This window comes from Ammospiza caudacuta, chromosome 5, assembly GCF_027887145.1.
Source record: "Ammospiza caudacuta isolate bAmmCau1 chromosome 5, bAmmCau1.pri, whole genome shotgun sequence".
NCBI lineage: Eukaryota > Metazoa > Chordata > Aves > Passeriformes > Passerellidae > Ammospiza > Ammospiza caudacuta.
The window spans coordinates 30,287,606-30,303,324 of record NC_080597.1 but is presented as its reverse complement, the minus strand read 5'-3'; the positions used below and the strand labels follow the sequence as shown (position 1 = coordinate 30,303,324).

At 41.2% G+C, this 15,719-nt stretch overlaps 1 protein-coding gene across 4 annotated transcripts in view; it reads left to right on the top strand.

Annotated features, from left to right (window-relative positions):
• The window catches only part of ATF7IP (activating transcription factor 7 interacting protein), an 82,043-nt gene extending 69,052 nt beyond the window's left edge, over positions 1-12,991 (top strand). For 3 of the 4 annotated variants that reach the window (XM_058806024.1, XM_058806022.1, XM_058806021.1), the window contains 4 exons: positions 2,767-2,946; positions 3,823-4,008; positions 6,178-6,290; positions 7,677-12,991. In XM_058806024.1, the coding sequence (XP_058662007.1) occupies positions 2,767-2,946; positions 3,823-4,008; positions 6,178-6,290; positions 7,677-8,093 (896 nt within the window). In that variant the 3' untranslated portion in view covers positions 8,094-12,991. The remainder of the gene's footprint in view (positions 1-2,766; positions 2,947-3,822; positions 4,009-6,177; positions 6,291-7,676) is intronic. The other variant, XM_058806023.1, reaches the window with a different exon arrangement.
• The last annotated feature ends 2,728 nt before the right edge of the window (positions 12,992-15,719 follow it).

Here is a 15,719-nt window from a genome sequence, read left to right as displayed (position 1 = left end):
GATAGAAAATACTTTCATCATTATGGTGTTTCCTGCAGGAATATTAGCTCAATACTAATTCAAATTCAAGATCAACACTTACATAGTGTTGTTGGGAACATCAGTTCCTGATTGTCGTTTACAGCATTGTAACCCACATAAAAAAGTAAGCCTAATGCTGCTACTTGTAAAAGGTATGTGAATAGATCTTATTATCTGCTAATATCTAATATCTTCTGATTTGTGCAAAAATTATGAATGAAGAGGGTGTGTAATTTTTGAGAAACCATGTTAAGAGTAATCTAGATGCTTTTCTGTCTGCAAGTATCTTGCAATTCTTGCACTTTGGACCTTGCTAGCCTTTTTATAAAAGGATCATCAAATTATTTTGTATTAATATTGAAACAATTATTAGATTTAGCCTAAAGTGGGTCTGTAGTCTAAGAAAGATTCCTAAATGTACTCTTAAAACAGCTATGTTCTGCTTTTTCATTATTTTGTAAGAAGATTATTATATACATAATCAGTGTTTTATTTTATAAGGTGTTTTATCTAGTTAACAAATCTGTAGTTCTCTGGATATTTTTTTTCTTATTCTTGAGCATGCCTGTGGTATGCTTGGTGTTCTGTAATGCACCTATACCAGTTATGAACCAGAACACTGTTCAAAACTCCTTTGTGCTATAACTGCAGTGTTGTAGACTGTTTCTGGCATGGAAATTAGTCCCTCTACTGATTTGTGTGTTAGAGTAGGAGTTTTGCTTACACCTGCAGTAGTAACAGTTTCCATTTTATGCTTATTTCCATAAATCATACTTTTCTGTGTCCTCTGGGTCCAAGGTTGTTGTGAATATGATGCTGTGTACCTGTGTACATTTAGTATTGGAAACTGTTCCATAATGACTTCTAACCTTAGTCCTGTGCTTACTATGTACCCAGTCTTCCTCACTTTTTTTTTTTTTTTTTTTTTTGCTTAAATAGCCTTTGCCTCTTTTATTTCCATTTATTTAATGAAGTCTAGTTAGTTATCTGTCATCATTTCCTGTGGGTGGTGCAATGCTGACCTAGTTTCCAGTCACTGGAATGTCATCAGGGCTCTTCTTGATTTGTCAAGGGTAAATGAACTTGCTCAGTGTGAAATCAAAAACAAAAGCAAAACTGGAAAAGCCCTCTTGTTTGTCCAGACTGTCGTCTTTCCTTGAACCACATTTACAGCAGTAGGCTGTAAAGGTGTTGTTGCACTGTAAGTACATCTTGTAAGTCATGAGTAAGAAGGCACTCACATCACTGAAATTACTCAGTGGTAGTTGAGATGTGCAGCAGTCTCTAAATATTTGAAGTAAAAACAGATGTGTATACATGTCTGTAGGAATCTCTTTGGAGTCAATAGTTTATTGAACAGTGGATTCAGTGAAGTAGCTTGGCTGTTGAGTCTACTGAAAAACAATATGGGCTGCAATTCATACTGTGTTTTATTCTTGAGGTCTTGAATTTGGGGATATGGTCTGGGGGTGACTATGCTGGTGCAGGGTTGATGGTTGGACTAGATGATCTTTAAGGCCTCTTCCAACCTTGATGATTCTGTGATTCTGTAATTATGTCTCATAGAATCATAGAGCAGTTTGTGAAGGGTACTGCTACTTCAAGCTATTAGCAGCTAGTGTTAAACACAGCTCAGGGAGACCATCCAAATAGTCTTAAACTGCCAGAAACCCCAACACTGAGCTATGGTGGCATTAACCCTCTTCTTAATGCTTTCAAATCTAGCTGGTATACTTAGTTGAACATTTTAAATGTGGTCCTCACTATATTACTCTATTTTCTCAAGAGTAAAATGAGTATTTACATATTGTCATCTTTATATTCTATGCTCTTTTACTAAATTAGTGGCTGATGTATGTACAGTTTTATTAGTGGAGAATCCTTTTGAGTATCAGTCCTTAAAATCTACTCTTTTATCTTGTGGTGTTGAGTTCTTCAGGGGTGAGTGCCTGCTCTGCCCATTACTGCTTTAATGTCCAGATGAAAGCTTCTCAATTTTTCTTAGTTCAACTTGTGCAAAGTTGTGATTACATACAGATTTGCACTCTAATTAATATTTTATATAGTCACAAATAAACTAAAGAAGGAAAAAGTATTGCAGTAGTAAGCTACAGATACACGCAATATTTGTCAGTATCACAAGTCAGTAAGTCATGTTGAGGAGGGTGACAATGTGATAAAACAAATTTTCTTTTTAAAATTTTCTGTAAATAATAAAGCAATTTCCCCCTTTTTAAGTAAATACTGTGAAAATTCAAAATAGCAACAAGAAGACTAACAGACCAAAAAAAGAAAAGAGTCAGCAAATAAAAAGATGTAAACATCAAAGGTAGACAAGATTTATTTAGGGAACAAAATTTGAGTACTGCAGTGTTCAGGCCTTTAAAGGTTTTAGGATTTGCTTTTAGTAACAACTTTTAAAGACTTTGGCAAAGTGTTCCCTTGAATTCAGGTTTCCAAATTGCTCTGAAATATGCAGACTTCATGATAATAGAATAAAACATTGTAGAGTGTGTCTGGGCAGGGGAAATTGCAGGGATGAAAGTAAGAAGATTTAAATGAGTTTTCTGCAGATTTGTTTGCATAAGCAAAAAAGGTCAGAGAAATGTCATGCTTCAAATATCCTCACCAGTCTGTAAATGGGAGAGGGAGGAAAGGATTGTAAAACTCCGTGGTGCTTGGAACTGTGAATCAGAAATAAAAATTTCTGTTTGCTATTGCCTGTATCTTTTGTTTCTTTTAAAGCAGATGGCAAGAAGCAGAAGCAGAACCAGAGCCAGGCACCTGTGCCAGGACTGAGCATACCCACCCAGCCCTTGACTCGACCGCTGCAGCCTTTGCCACCTTTGCAGCCAAGCCCTGTGCAGCAGCCAGGTGTGCCAACAAGTGGCCCTTCCCAGACCACCATCCATGTGTTACCAACAGGTAACTTCATTTGACATCACTGAGTGAGTGCAGTGGCTGCTTTTTTCCTTGAATTAGACTGCTGTGTGCTCTACATTTTGCTAATCTTTTAAAGTGAATATGCAGAATGTTTGAGTCACTTCATAATCTTTCATTCTAGTCGGTTTCCCATAGCATTTTTTCTTTTAAACTGATAAAGGGGAAGGATAGTTCTATTGATTTGAAAAGAATTCAGGATCAATTTTATTTATGGAGAGGAAAAAATCCTGCTAAGGATAGTCATGGAAGTTATTAAATATACTACTGTTGGTAAAAGTGAAGGAGAAGAAACCTGTACCTTCTTTAAGTAACGGGGGAAAAAACATTATCAGCATCACTCTTGTGTCTGTCCATTGGCAGTTAATTCTTTTGGCAGAGGGAATGGCAAGGCTGACATTGAAGTTCTAGCCCTAGTTAAATATTACTTTGCAGTGTGATTATGTTTTCCCCTGTCTAAAGAAACATAGATCCTCTTTTTTTTCTTTCTTTTATTCTTTTTCTGTATGTGATTGATGAAGATTAGTTGGCATTAGAATTCCCTTATGATTACTGTGTTCTGCAGACTCCTTGATGGATTTTATATTCTTCCACTGTCCTTACACGCAAGACCTTTGCAGGGAGTGGGGGAGATATTATATTTATCTTTTCTGTTAGGAAGCTGTATATATATTGACTTTAATATTTCAGTAAAATACCGTTTAGGCTGTTTTCGCTTCTCTTGCAGTACCCAAAGCAGACACAGTTGTTATTTGACATGGCTCAGATGAGTCAGTTTTCCAAAGGACATGTGTACTCTGGAATAGGCATATGGCTTTGACTCATGGAATTCAGATTTAGGGTGTGCTCTCTGTTTTTCAGCGTCGACAGCGGTGAATGTAACTCATCGGCCCGTGGCTCCAGCTAATCCCAAGCTTCCTATCCCAAGAACCCCTGCCAACCATCAGGTGGTCTATACCACTATTCCTGCCCCACCAGCCCAGAATCCTGTAAGAGGAGCTGTCATGACCAGCCCGGGCTTAAGGCCAGTCACCCCACAGACTGGAGGTAAGGGATGATTCCTTCCATGTGCTTCTTACCATGACACAGCATGGTACGTTCTACCTCATGGATGTGGCATTTATGTTTTTGATTTGGATGTGTTGTTTGGTCTTTTTGCAATACGGGTATTAGTTAGAGAGTTTAGGGGTTTTTCCCAGTTTATAGAATTTAGAAAATTCTCGAGCGACTAAGAAATTCTATTTGCAGCTATGTGAATGAGGAGAAATTGGAGTTAAGTCATCCCAGGCACTAGCTCTGCCAGTTAAGTATCTGTGGTTGACACACCCCATACTTTACAAGGCAGTGGAAGGTAATATGACAAGCATCACTGTAGAAAATGATGTTTGATTTCCTGTCTAAAAGGTATATTTCTGTCAGGCATCCTAGTGTAATTCCTTAGCAATCTCTGATGTCCTGTGCTCAGCAAATTTCTTTCCTTTCTCAAGGCCTCAAGAGATGAAATTTCTCACCAGATGTATCAGAAATTGATATATGCTTGAGTTTCTTAGAAATGTTGGCAAGTTCCCCTTGACTTTGCAAATGCATAAGTGATACCTTCTCCTAGCAATAAACTCATTTTCTGAAATGAGTAATAGATGTCAAAAATAAAGAACTTAAATGATATTTTGTTACAAAGTGGTGGATTTTAACTGGTTTTTTTGGCTTCCCAGAATTTCTACACTATGGTTGTTTTAACACCTTTATGTTTAACATAAATTTCCCGGTTTTATGAGTATGTGTCTACCTTTGTGATGTCCTGGTAGTAATGCTGCTACTGATGTATATTGATTTGTGTTATCATTGCAACAGCCTTTAGTGCCAGTAGCAGATGCTTCTTGAGTAAGAGCACTGCTGCACTTTGTCTTTGAAAAATTGATTTTGACAACCCATCCAAAGTGTTTTGCAAATTGCAGTTTTGTACTTCTGCCTCAAGTGAATAGTATCCATACCTAGAAGTGATGCTATGTTTGTATCTTATATCTTATTAAGGCATTTCTGACCATCTTCAGATGGTTGTAGTTTCCTGGGACAGAGGTACAGTCATACTAAACCAGTGTATCTTACCAGGTTCTCACAGAGAAATAGCCAGCTCAGGTTACAGCTTAAACCACAGGAGTTCACACAAGCTTCATCAGCTTCTTAGAGAGACTCCAATAAGAAAAAGATATAAAGCACCTGCCCAGTGTTTAGCACTTTATAATTAAAGCATTAAGATTTAGCACTGAGCTCCCTGCTTTGCACTCACAGATTACACAGATTTCTGACCCTCATTCCCTATGGATTGTAGTTTGATGTGTGTTTATGAAGAAAAGAAATTGCCATACAATAACTGTGGTTTCCTGATAATGTGTTGCTTTGTGAGCTTGTCTTCTGGAGTATTAGAATGCTTCAGTCTTACACAAGTATAGAACTAGGGTATCGTAGAGATTGCCTGAAATCTTGTATTTCTCAACAGAAATGGAGGGATAACCCAGGCAGTCCATAACAATGAGCAAAGGCTTTGAGTTCACAGAACATAAACGTTCCATCAGTGAATAGATAGTGTTTTTTAAGATAATTAGATGTGGTATAAAATGAATGAAAATTTGGTAGCTTGCAAGAGTTTTGGCTATTATTTACAAGGCTGTAAAACAGTCTAGTTTATTCCTGCCAGGCAGCTTAGTTTGCTGTGGGAATGACTGAAAACGGTGATGCCTGTGAGTAGTGTCCATCGTGGAGTTTGTTCTGGGAGGGAGGACAAGCTTCTTGGACAGTGACTTAGCTTTTTTGCTTTCAGTGTCATCCACAGCACAGCCTTCTGAGTGAATAACATTGTGCTGCAGCAGCATTTCTCTTTTCCTTTCTGAATCCCAAAATGATGTAATTGTTCTTTTCATACTTAAGCTCCCTGTATCTCCCACGCTTCTCCTCCTCACCCATTTCTTTCATGCTACAAAGTGCTAAAACAACATTCTGTCCCCTCTGCAAACACAAGCGCTCACTCTGTCTCACTTTTACAGCTTCAGGGGATGGGAGGTGACTTTGTTGTTACACAGTGCTTCATCAGTCTGCTGGCAGCTGTAGGAGTCTGTCTGAAATTTGGCTTCATGCAGCAGAACCAAGGAGTTGGTCTTCCAGTGTTCTGTTTAGCCGCCTGTAAGTATTGAATGCTCATGTTCGTTGTGCTCCTTATAGGTGTGACCGTGCGGATGCCTCAGACGACCTACGTGGTGAACAACGGGCTGGCTCTGGGCTCGGGAGCGCCTCAGCTCACGGTGCACCACCGACCGCCGCCGCAAGCGCACACCGTGAGTGGGGCTCTCCAGCCACCTCCTCCAATGTACAGCCTTGTCTCTGCACTGGCACTCTCAGGCTGCTCTTAGTGTGAGCTGCAGAGCACTCAAATGCCTTGTTGACACTCCACAGCCAATTCTGGGCATGGCACCACCCAGTCACCTACAGCCTGCCCAGAATGATAAAAGCTGTGCAATCTGTTAGCTCACCCTGGCCTTCTCCAAATTACCAGGAGAACATACTGAAAATTAGTGCATGAGTTGTCTGCAGGTGACTCATGGAGTCAAGCGTACAGAAAAACTGCCAGTAAAATGTGTTGTCATGGTTTGGCTATGAATTGGGTGGCCACTTTTTAGTACAGCTCTTTGCAAAACTGAGTTAGGAGAACAAGGTGCAGACCAAATCTCCAAGGTTGCCAACTCCCAAACTCCAGAGGTTTTTAGTCAGTGTTGAGGGTGATCACTTCTGCATCACCTAAATCCCCTTTTGGTTAGAATTTGAGAATTTTCTCTAACACATTTAATTTCATTTCAACTACATTGCCTGTACACCCAGTGTTGGGCGGTCACATTACTTACAGTGTCCTGAAATGGTAAATATATTGTCAAGAAGGTGGCTTACCATCCTTTCCGTCTAGACATAATCAACTCAGTGCACTTTTCCATGATAAATAATGAGAATAAAGGAAGCAAATATCACACAGAACACTTAAGATGCCAAAAACTACCCCAGATTACAACCTGAGAGATCTCAGGCTTGAAGCATGGTAACCACATTCCTAAATTCATCTTAACTAATATAAATGAGGGACCTAGGACTATTTTTGCAGTATAAAAAAGAAGTATCACTGGAAAGACACATTTGTGCCCTAATTTCAAAATTTTCTGGAAAGTGTGGCTGAGCTTTTGTCATCAATTTAAAGTGATAGAATCTATGTGTCATCATTACCCTGTCTTCCTTTTGTGACTGAATATCTGTCTGTAGAAGAGAGGATGAGTTGTCAGCTTAATGCCCTGTCTGGTAATGTGGGAACAGCAGCTCAAATGTAGATTGGTTCAAAGTCACTGTGAACCTGCTTGCCCAGTCCTGGTAAAGGGCACGATGTTGAGTTCATCCCCCCTGGCTGGGAAGTAAAGAAGATACAGGGAAATTATTGTGGCAATGTCATTCGCACAACTAGGGATTTAAATATGAATAATGTAAAAATTTATGGCATCCTTGCTCCCACCCCTTCTCATCATTTGCAGCTGCTGCCTTGCCTGTGCACACAGGACTGAGAGTTCTGATGGCTGGGTGACTGCAGGCTCATTTGCTTCCAGTTACCTGGGGAATGATGAATTAAAGGCTCCTTCCATTGCTGTATATTCTGACTTTTCCCTTATTGCTCTTGTGCTGCTTAGGAGCCACCACGCCCCATACATCCTGCTCCACTTCCAGAGGCGCCACAGCCACCACGTCTGCCCCCCGAAGCCGCCAACACTTCTCCACCTCAAAAGCCACAGCTGAAGCTGGCCCGGGTACAGAGCCAGAATGGGATTGTGCTGTCGTGGAGCGTGATGGAGGTGGACCGGAGCTGTGCCACCGTGGACAGTTACCACCTGTATGCCTACCACGAGGACCCCAGCGCCACCATGGCCTCACAGTGGAAGAAGATAGGGGAGGTGAAGGCGCTGCCGCTGCCCATGGCGTGCACCCTGACTCAGTTCGTGTCTGGCAGCAAATACTACTTTGCAGTCCGGGCTAAGGATGTCTATGGACGCTTTGGACCCTTCTGTGACCCCCAGTCCACAGATGTGATCTCTTCCCAGAGCAGTTAAACTAGAGATCTTTGGACCCTTGAAACCTGTCCTGCTATCAAGAATTACCCCAGTTCTGGGAGGAGTTGATCCCATGCATGTAATTCACCTTTAAATCCACTCTGCAGGATTATTTTAGACAGTTGTGTGATACACTACATGCACTCAGAACCAACAGAAAAATAAAGTCTGACCTGCAGCAAGAGAGCCTGTTTTTTCTAAATAGTTCATGCCATTGGCCATTTGAAAATTTTGGTTTTCCTTCCATGACAGGTGTTCCACCTAGATACCTACTATCCTTTATTGAAGAGCATCCTGAATGCCTGGGGTTCTGCTTCAGAATGGAAACAAAATAGTAAATTGCAGTTTGTCTGAAGTAAAACATATACATCTGTAATGTCTGTTGAGACACCAACACAAGGGCAAAAAAGATCTGCCTCTTGCCCCCCCCAGCATTCTGTGACATAAAATGAAGGGTGATTCAAGGTCTCACTTTTTGTACTGGAGGCTTGAGTGGTCTGGTCTTACCTTACAAACTGTAATAAGCTCTCTGAGGGGAGGGAAGGGAACTTGAGTCTGGCCAGGAACCCATGTAAATTTGGAGGTGGTGGAGAAGAAAGAATAATCAACCCACAACCTCCTACCTCTTATAAGTAAGAATGCTCCTCTATTTTCACTATCCTCCCCTACTCACCCTGGGAGCATTCCCAGATCTGAAACTGGATTGTAAAGTCTCCGTTCACACCTTGATAGTTCTGGCGATGTCTCTGTTCCTCCCCTCATACATCCAGCCCTATTTTTTAGATTTATTTTGTGCCTTAAAGAATAATTTCAGAAATAAAATGTAGCCAGATACCTTGTGGTGTTCTTTTATTTGCTTGGAGTTATTTTTCCTTTTACCCTTTTAGTCTTTTATCAGTGCTTCTCATTTTCCAGGCCTGCAGTGATTGCTGTTTATGTAAAGACAAGAAAGTGTAACATCTGCTGATTGTGAATTTGTTCTTATCTGCAGTATCACTCAACCCTTTCCTTACTGAGTAGTTGTTTTTGTCCTGTCAAGAATATTGAGTATACAGACATTATTTTCCACCAGAGCCTTTCCTGGTTCTTTTGGGAAAGCTGCAATTCAGCCAAAGAAGAAACCCCTGTGGTGCAGTGCTATGAAAGCTTCTGCCTGTTTGCACTCGTTTGGATGTTCAGTGAGTACAAAAGGAGGAGCTGCTTCCCCGTGTGCGTCTCTCTCCCATCATCTGCCTGCCTCTGCAGAAAGCAGATGTAGCCAAGGGGGTTTTAGAAACTGTTTTAGACACTGGCCTGAACCTTGTGAGTGATTGCAAATGTTAATAGATGCTTTCATGATGTTTCTGAGCTGAGAAAAGAAATTGGTGCATCTCCCCTGCTGTCATTGACTTGTTAAACTTGCTTTTTGCAGAACACAATTGTAACACACCTGGACAAGAAAGTAGATGTGAGGATTGAATTTTGGCAATTTTCAGTTGCATTCCTACCCTGTAGAACTAAACAATGGGTTTAGAGGGGAAAGATTTTTTTTAATCTACTTCACCATATAGCAAAGCTGCAGACTATGACATTTTGTCATTTCAGTGCTCTCTTTCTCAAAACCAGCATGGTGAAGTGTGAAGCAAGATTGAAAAAGTATCACAGAAGTTAAATCCTCAAACAGGGCTGAAATATTCTAAGAGATGATGGGTTCTGTAGCTGTGGGTCCTTTGTTTAGAACCTTTACAATGAAAAAAGGGCAATGTAGACGTCTATCTGATTTAATGCACTACTTCATGTAGCTGGAAGTGCCACTTCTCTCAGGTGAGTTATGGATATTCTCTGTATGAAAACTTGCATTTAAAAGTTAATTTTGGCAAGCAAAACTTCTGGCTTAATCCAAGTATCCTCAGAGAAGGTTCACACTGTATATGAACAATGTGTAACCTTTCCTTTGATCTGCAGTTGTCCCTGTATTTTCTGGTGCTATTATCAAAAGCTCCTTGAATTTTTCTGTGTTTAAGTAAATATTCTGTTTGCTTATTTTAAGGAATAATTACTAAATAATGCATTTAGATTGTTTGTGGAAGTAGACTAAATTATGATCCTTATAAAGACGGTTCTGTAATAGAGATTAGAACAGTTATTTCCAGCTGATGGCTGTCAAGTCCTTGCGCAATTTTTTGTTAATGTGTCTTTGAGGTGGTACCAAAGAGCCTTTGGCTGTATTAGTAGTATGAAGTTTTACAGTTTGAAAGTTGAAATAAACATGAGGATACAACCTATTTATTTATTTATTTAGTTATGATTCCAGCCCAAACGATAAGTGAGCTTTGTTATAGTTTGAGCTTCCATTTAGATATCCCTTGTTAGGTTTGTCTCCTTTGGGATAGGCAGGGGGTGAAAGTCCTGCATTAAAGTATTTTCTTTCCTCCAGTGGAGATATTAATAGGGATGGTGTGTCATTCCATTTGGAGGTTTTGTGGGCTGCATCATTCATACTTACTTACTAAAGATTTAGTTCTTTACTGAACTGACTGTAAAAACTGGCTTCTGTCTTACCAGATCCATTTCTGGCCTGTATGGCAGCAGTTCTGGGTTTTTGGCAGGATTTTGTGAGACACTTCGTTGACCAAAGACATTGCAGCTCTGGCATGAATGATCACTTCCCTGTTGTTCCATCCCAGCAGGGCTGTTAAAGGTCGAGTTTCAGTATCTTGAGCAAGTACTGGTGGAGAAATGTGTGATAAAGCACACCTTGACTTTGAGTTGGTGTGGAGACCTCCAAGAGAGCTGGTCCCTAAATCACTGATGCCCAAAGAGAAAACTATCCCAGTTTTGTGCAGTCACTGTGGAGCAGATCTCTGCAGTGAGTCGCTAACAAACACGAGTAGAGCTTAATTCCTTACCTCATGGCAGTTTTTCCCATGTAGTCGAATGGCTGATGGTTTTATTATCCTTTACCTCCCAGAATGCTTAAAACTATTGAGAAGCTTTCTGCTAGCAACAATCAATCAGAAACAATTTGTTTCTTTTATAGACTTTATTTGAAAGTATAACCAAAATATTTGGCAACATTCAGTACAGGTCTGTTAATACTGTGCTTCTAGACTGGTCTCTTCTTTAATGAAAAGTATCAATCACTGAAGCCTTCCAATAATCCACTTTTAAATATGCTAAAAATTTCTATATGGTTTTTAAGTGGAATTGTTGAGTTTGGTTTCTTCTCTGCACTTAATGCAAATTTTTCCATCTTTCAATAGCTTGGTATAAAGTTGTTCCTGACTCTGTGTCTGAATTCTGTGATTCTGTGTTTCGCTGCTGCCTCTGGGCACATGACATTTCAGCAGTACTGCCTTGGACTGAGTTGCCCATGTTTTAGCAAATACTGCACTGACTACAGTGGTGTTTCCCATCCTCATTTACTTTTGGGTGTGCTTTAGGTTTGAATCGTTTTCTCTGTGTGTGATACAAGATGTCCAAGTTGAAAGGAATTTGAGTTAGTTCCTCTACTTGGAGAGTAGCCCTGCTGTGGAGTGCTGGTGGCAAAATGGCATTCTGCATTTCTCCTAGTTACAGCTTCACTGGCCTGTTTTATTGCAGTATGGCTAAAAAACTATTGGATACAAAAACTTAAATGCTAGGAGGGGACAGACTGCAGACTGCATCAGTACTGTCTCCAGTGACAACTTCAGAAAACACAAGGATGCAGATCTCTCAGCCTGTAATTAATTTCCATGCTCTGAGCACCTTCCCCTATGCATTGGTCTGACGTTGCTCCTTGGAATTGTTTGTGCTGCCCTTGGCCATGTTAGGTCACTGAGCACAAGCACTGACACCCATTCCCAAGGCTTTTAGCACAAGGCTGGAAACACTCATGGTGTTCTCCCTGTAAAATTAAGAGGTCTTACCCTGCTTCCATTGAAAACAAAGACAAAACCTCTCAGTCTTCACTGGGACCATGACTCAGCTCAATAGTAGGATCTGAACATCATTTTGTACTGTAACAGAAATAACTACTTCAGCTCTTCCTTGATGCTGTTAGTCTTAAATGTACAGTAAATAAAACCAATATTATATAAAGGGATGGGTCACGTCTGTTCCTGCTCCCAAGACAGCCATTCCCCAGGATGAGTATTGTATACACTGTACAAAATCAAGCTGTGATTCTGCCTTCTTCCACACCCTTTGAGTATTCTCCTTTTGTGAAAAATATCTATGCAGATATTTTAAATAGAAGCTTGATATATTAAATATATATTTTTTTAATTCGTTGATTTGGGTAGGGGTGGGCATTGTATGAAAACACTGGAGGGAGAAGAAATTAAACGACACTAAGCCAGGCCTGCCATGCAAATCTGTTCCCTTCCAAACACCTTCTGAGAGGAGAAGGAAAAAAATAAGGTTAGCTAGGAGAAAACAAATCAATGAATTTTCCTTTTCATCCCTTTTAAGTTAAAAAGGCATCTTTCTTTCTCATTGTCATTATGCAGGCTGAGCATTCTTTTCTTCTTTTATATACATATGCCTATATATATGTACAGATGTGTGTATATAAATACACACACACATATATATATTTGTACTGCTGTCTTAAACTAATAGGGTGTAGCTGTAAATAAAATTGCTGAGTAGTAGTTGTTCAGGGATTCCTGTTCAGCTTTAGTAATTTATTGGATATCAGAAGTCAAATGTGCAAAATCCTTTGCTGGAAAATTCCAAATCTGATTTCTTGTTTTGTTTTGCAGCTGGACTTGTAAATACAAAAGAAAAAATGTAGGACTGATTTAATGTCCACTTTAAACTGGGCAGTTGCCAGCTTTCCCCATTTTTGTATGTCCTGTAGATTAGTGTGTGTCTGTGTTAACTGTTAGTGGGGTTTTGTCTGACAAGCCTGGAATTTATACTTTGAAATAAAACTACTGGGTTTTTAACAGTTTGAGTCATTTGTGCTTAGTTCCTGACACCACAGGAGGCAGCTCTCAAAAAAGAGCCCAAAGCCTGCTCCTCCTCTCCAGAGGTGTTGCCACCTTGCTCAACCAACATTGAGCAGCAAGGCTTTGGCTCGTGGTCATTCCCAGGAAGTCACTGCATGGTGCTGCCCTCACAGAAGCAAAAAACCAAAGCAATGCTGTAACTTCTGCCAAGTTGCCGTTCGTGCACTTCTGCAAGGCATGGACAGAGAGAATAAAGTGACCTGCACCCCAGAGTTGCCCTAGATGAACTCAGGAATGGAAATCCAGTTGCTGGTGCTGCTCTCCTTGCCCTCCAAGATGCCAGGTTTGACCACCAAAGCAATGGTCATTCTTCCAGCAACAGGCTTTCGTCAAAGTACTGGAGTTTTTCAGAGCACCCTTCAAGCATGAAGGCCCACTCACCTGGCCAGGAAGCAGCTGCTGTGCACAGAACAAAGTGCATCTCTCAGGGTTATGAAATCAGGATTAATAAATTATAAATAAATAATTAATTAAAACATGTGCAGGCATCATGAAGGGCTCTGCCCCCCCACCCAGCTGCCTCAAGGGTAGAAGCCAGGAGCAGCACCATGACAGATGATGTGCAACTCGTTTGGGACCAATAAACAACTGGACTAGAAGGCAGTATGGGAAAATCTGCCTCTTGAACACAACTCTGCTGCCACACTGCAGAGAACTCAGAGTACTTAAAACATGGAGTTACTGATGTGCCAAGCCTGTACTTTGAGGGCGTAGAATTAATTTGTGATGCTAATAATTAGTTTCCATGCAGTTACTAAAATTTGTTTCAAGTCATTGACCAGAAGATGATGGACTCTTGTGAAGTGATGCCTCAGCACAATCCCACTTAAAAGTCCTGAGTTTCTCAAACTGCCTATTTAAACTACAAGTATATGTACTGCACATAGTGCAGAACCTATGTTTTACCATCAAATACAGCGTAACTACTCTGCTCAAGCACTGCTGTAATTGCAGTTCTGCTGAAGAGAAACTGCAAGTAGAGCAAAGTGAGAATGTGAACGTGCAGAACACACTGTTTGCTGCAGAGTAGCTCTGGCACACACTCCATGGTAGGTCTGGAAAGTGCTACAGCCCCAGAGCAAAGTCCATTTCTGCACACCACTGATGCTTCTAGTAAGGAAACTGAAAAAATTCCAGCAGTCAGCTGAGAAGCAAATCTGAGCCAGCAGCACAGCACCAGGACACTGCCAACACAGTGCTCTTGGTTTCTCCCTGAAGTACTGTGCAGCCTGGACAGGCACTGGTACCATGCCCCAGTGTCTCCTGCTATGACAAACTGTGGCCCCGTTAGAGCTGAGGCTGTGCAGGGTATGACCACTGGAACCAGGAGGGGCAGGTTTGCTACTGAATTTCAGAAAAGGGGAATGGTAAAGCATGTGAAAACTTGTGTTCCATGTGACAATTTTGATGCTCCTACTGAGAGGAGTCATTTCCTCTAGGCATTGACTGAAGAGTATTTTTTCATTATGGCAAGAGAGATTTATCACTACCACCTCCCACTTCCATCTCCCCACCAACTAAGTCCCTCTTCAGCCAGACCTGGAAACCTGAAGTCAAAGAATCAGAAGCCACAAGACTTGGAAAAACCTGAAAGCAGAGTATGAAAAAGGTGGCAACTTCTGCCACAAATCCTCTGCTTAGACCATACCTTCATTTTTTTTTTTATTCCAAGTGGCATCTGCAGAAGGAAATAAGATACTCAAAGAGACCTTTAAACTTCATGTAGCTGTCTGTCAGTTCTTTTGCACCTGCCAACAGAGCCATGCAATGCCGTCAAAGCCTCCTCTGGCCACTGATGCAGCTGTACAGGGAAGAGGAGCTGGACCTAGCTGCTGTGGTCAGGACTGGCAGATCAGCCCTAGCTGGCCTGGCAACAAAAGAAGCACAAAGGACAGCACAGCAAGAGGAAGGCAGTGGCCTTTAGCAGCACAACCAAAGGCAAAAAGTAGCCACAGTCACACAGACTGGAGTCCGAAGGCTCACAAGGTCCCATTGGTGTAAATATTTACTTACAGAAAGGCACTCTCAGAACAGCTCTGATGTCCCACAACTCTGGGTTGGAGCACAAAGGTCATACCTCAGGGTAGGAGGCTCAAGGTGACAGAAAGGCAAAGCTGCCATTTCCAGGCATGTTGTTGTGTCATGGGAACACCACAGGTGCCACACAGCTCCACTCCCTGCAGGTGGAAGCATCTAGCTAGCTGTGCCCTGGGTCAAGAACACTGTTCACTGCAGCAATCCATTGGCAGTTTCCTGATCCCTGGGGACCAACTTATAAACAGAACTTCTCCATTTGTATTTTTATATAAAACTGTGTGAAAAAGCAGTAAATTCATACTGCTGCAGTGTTGCTGCATTGTCTAGTAGTGACAATGAAATCAAGCCATCCTCCAGCCCCTCTGTGCTTTCAGTTTCAAACAAGCAGCTGATTCTTGGTCCTCTGCTTGCTGGCAGCTCAGCTCCTTGCAGTGTTCTTCATGACCCAGATCCATTCCCTAAGTGTCCTCCTTAATGCCTGCTGCAGCCTGTTCAATCCAGGTCAATTCAATCCAATCTGTGGCAGTGGCTCCACCCCCACATGGAGGAGGTCTCTGCACACAGCATCTCACACCTATCTCCTACCTCAGCAAACAAATCACTTCAGTCCTTT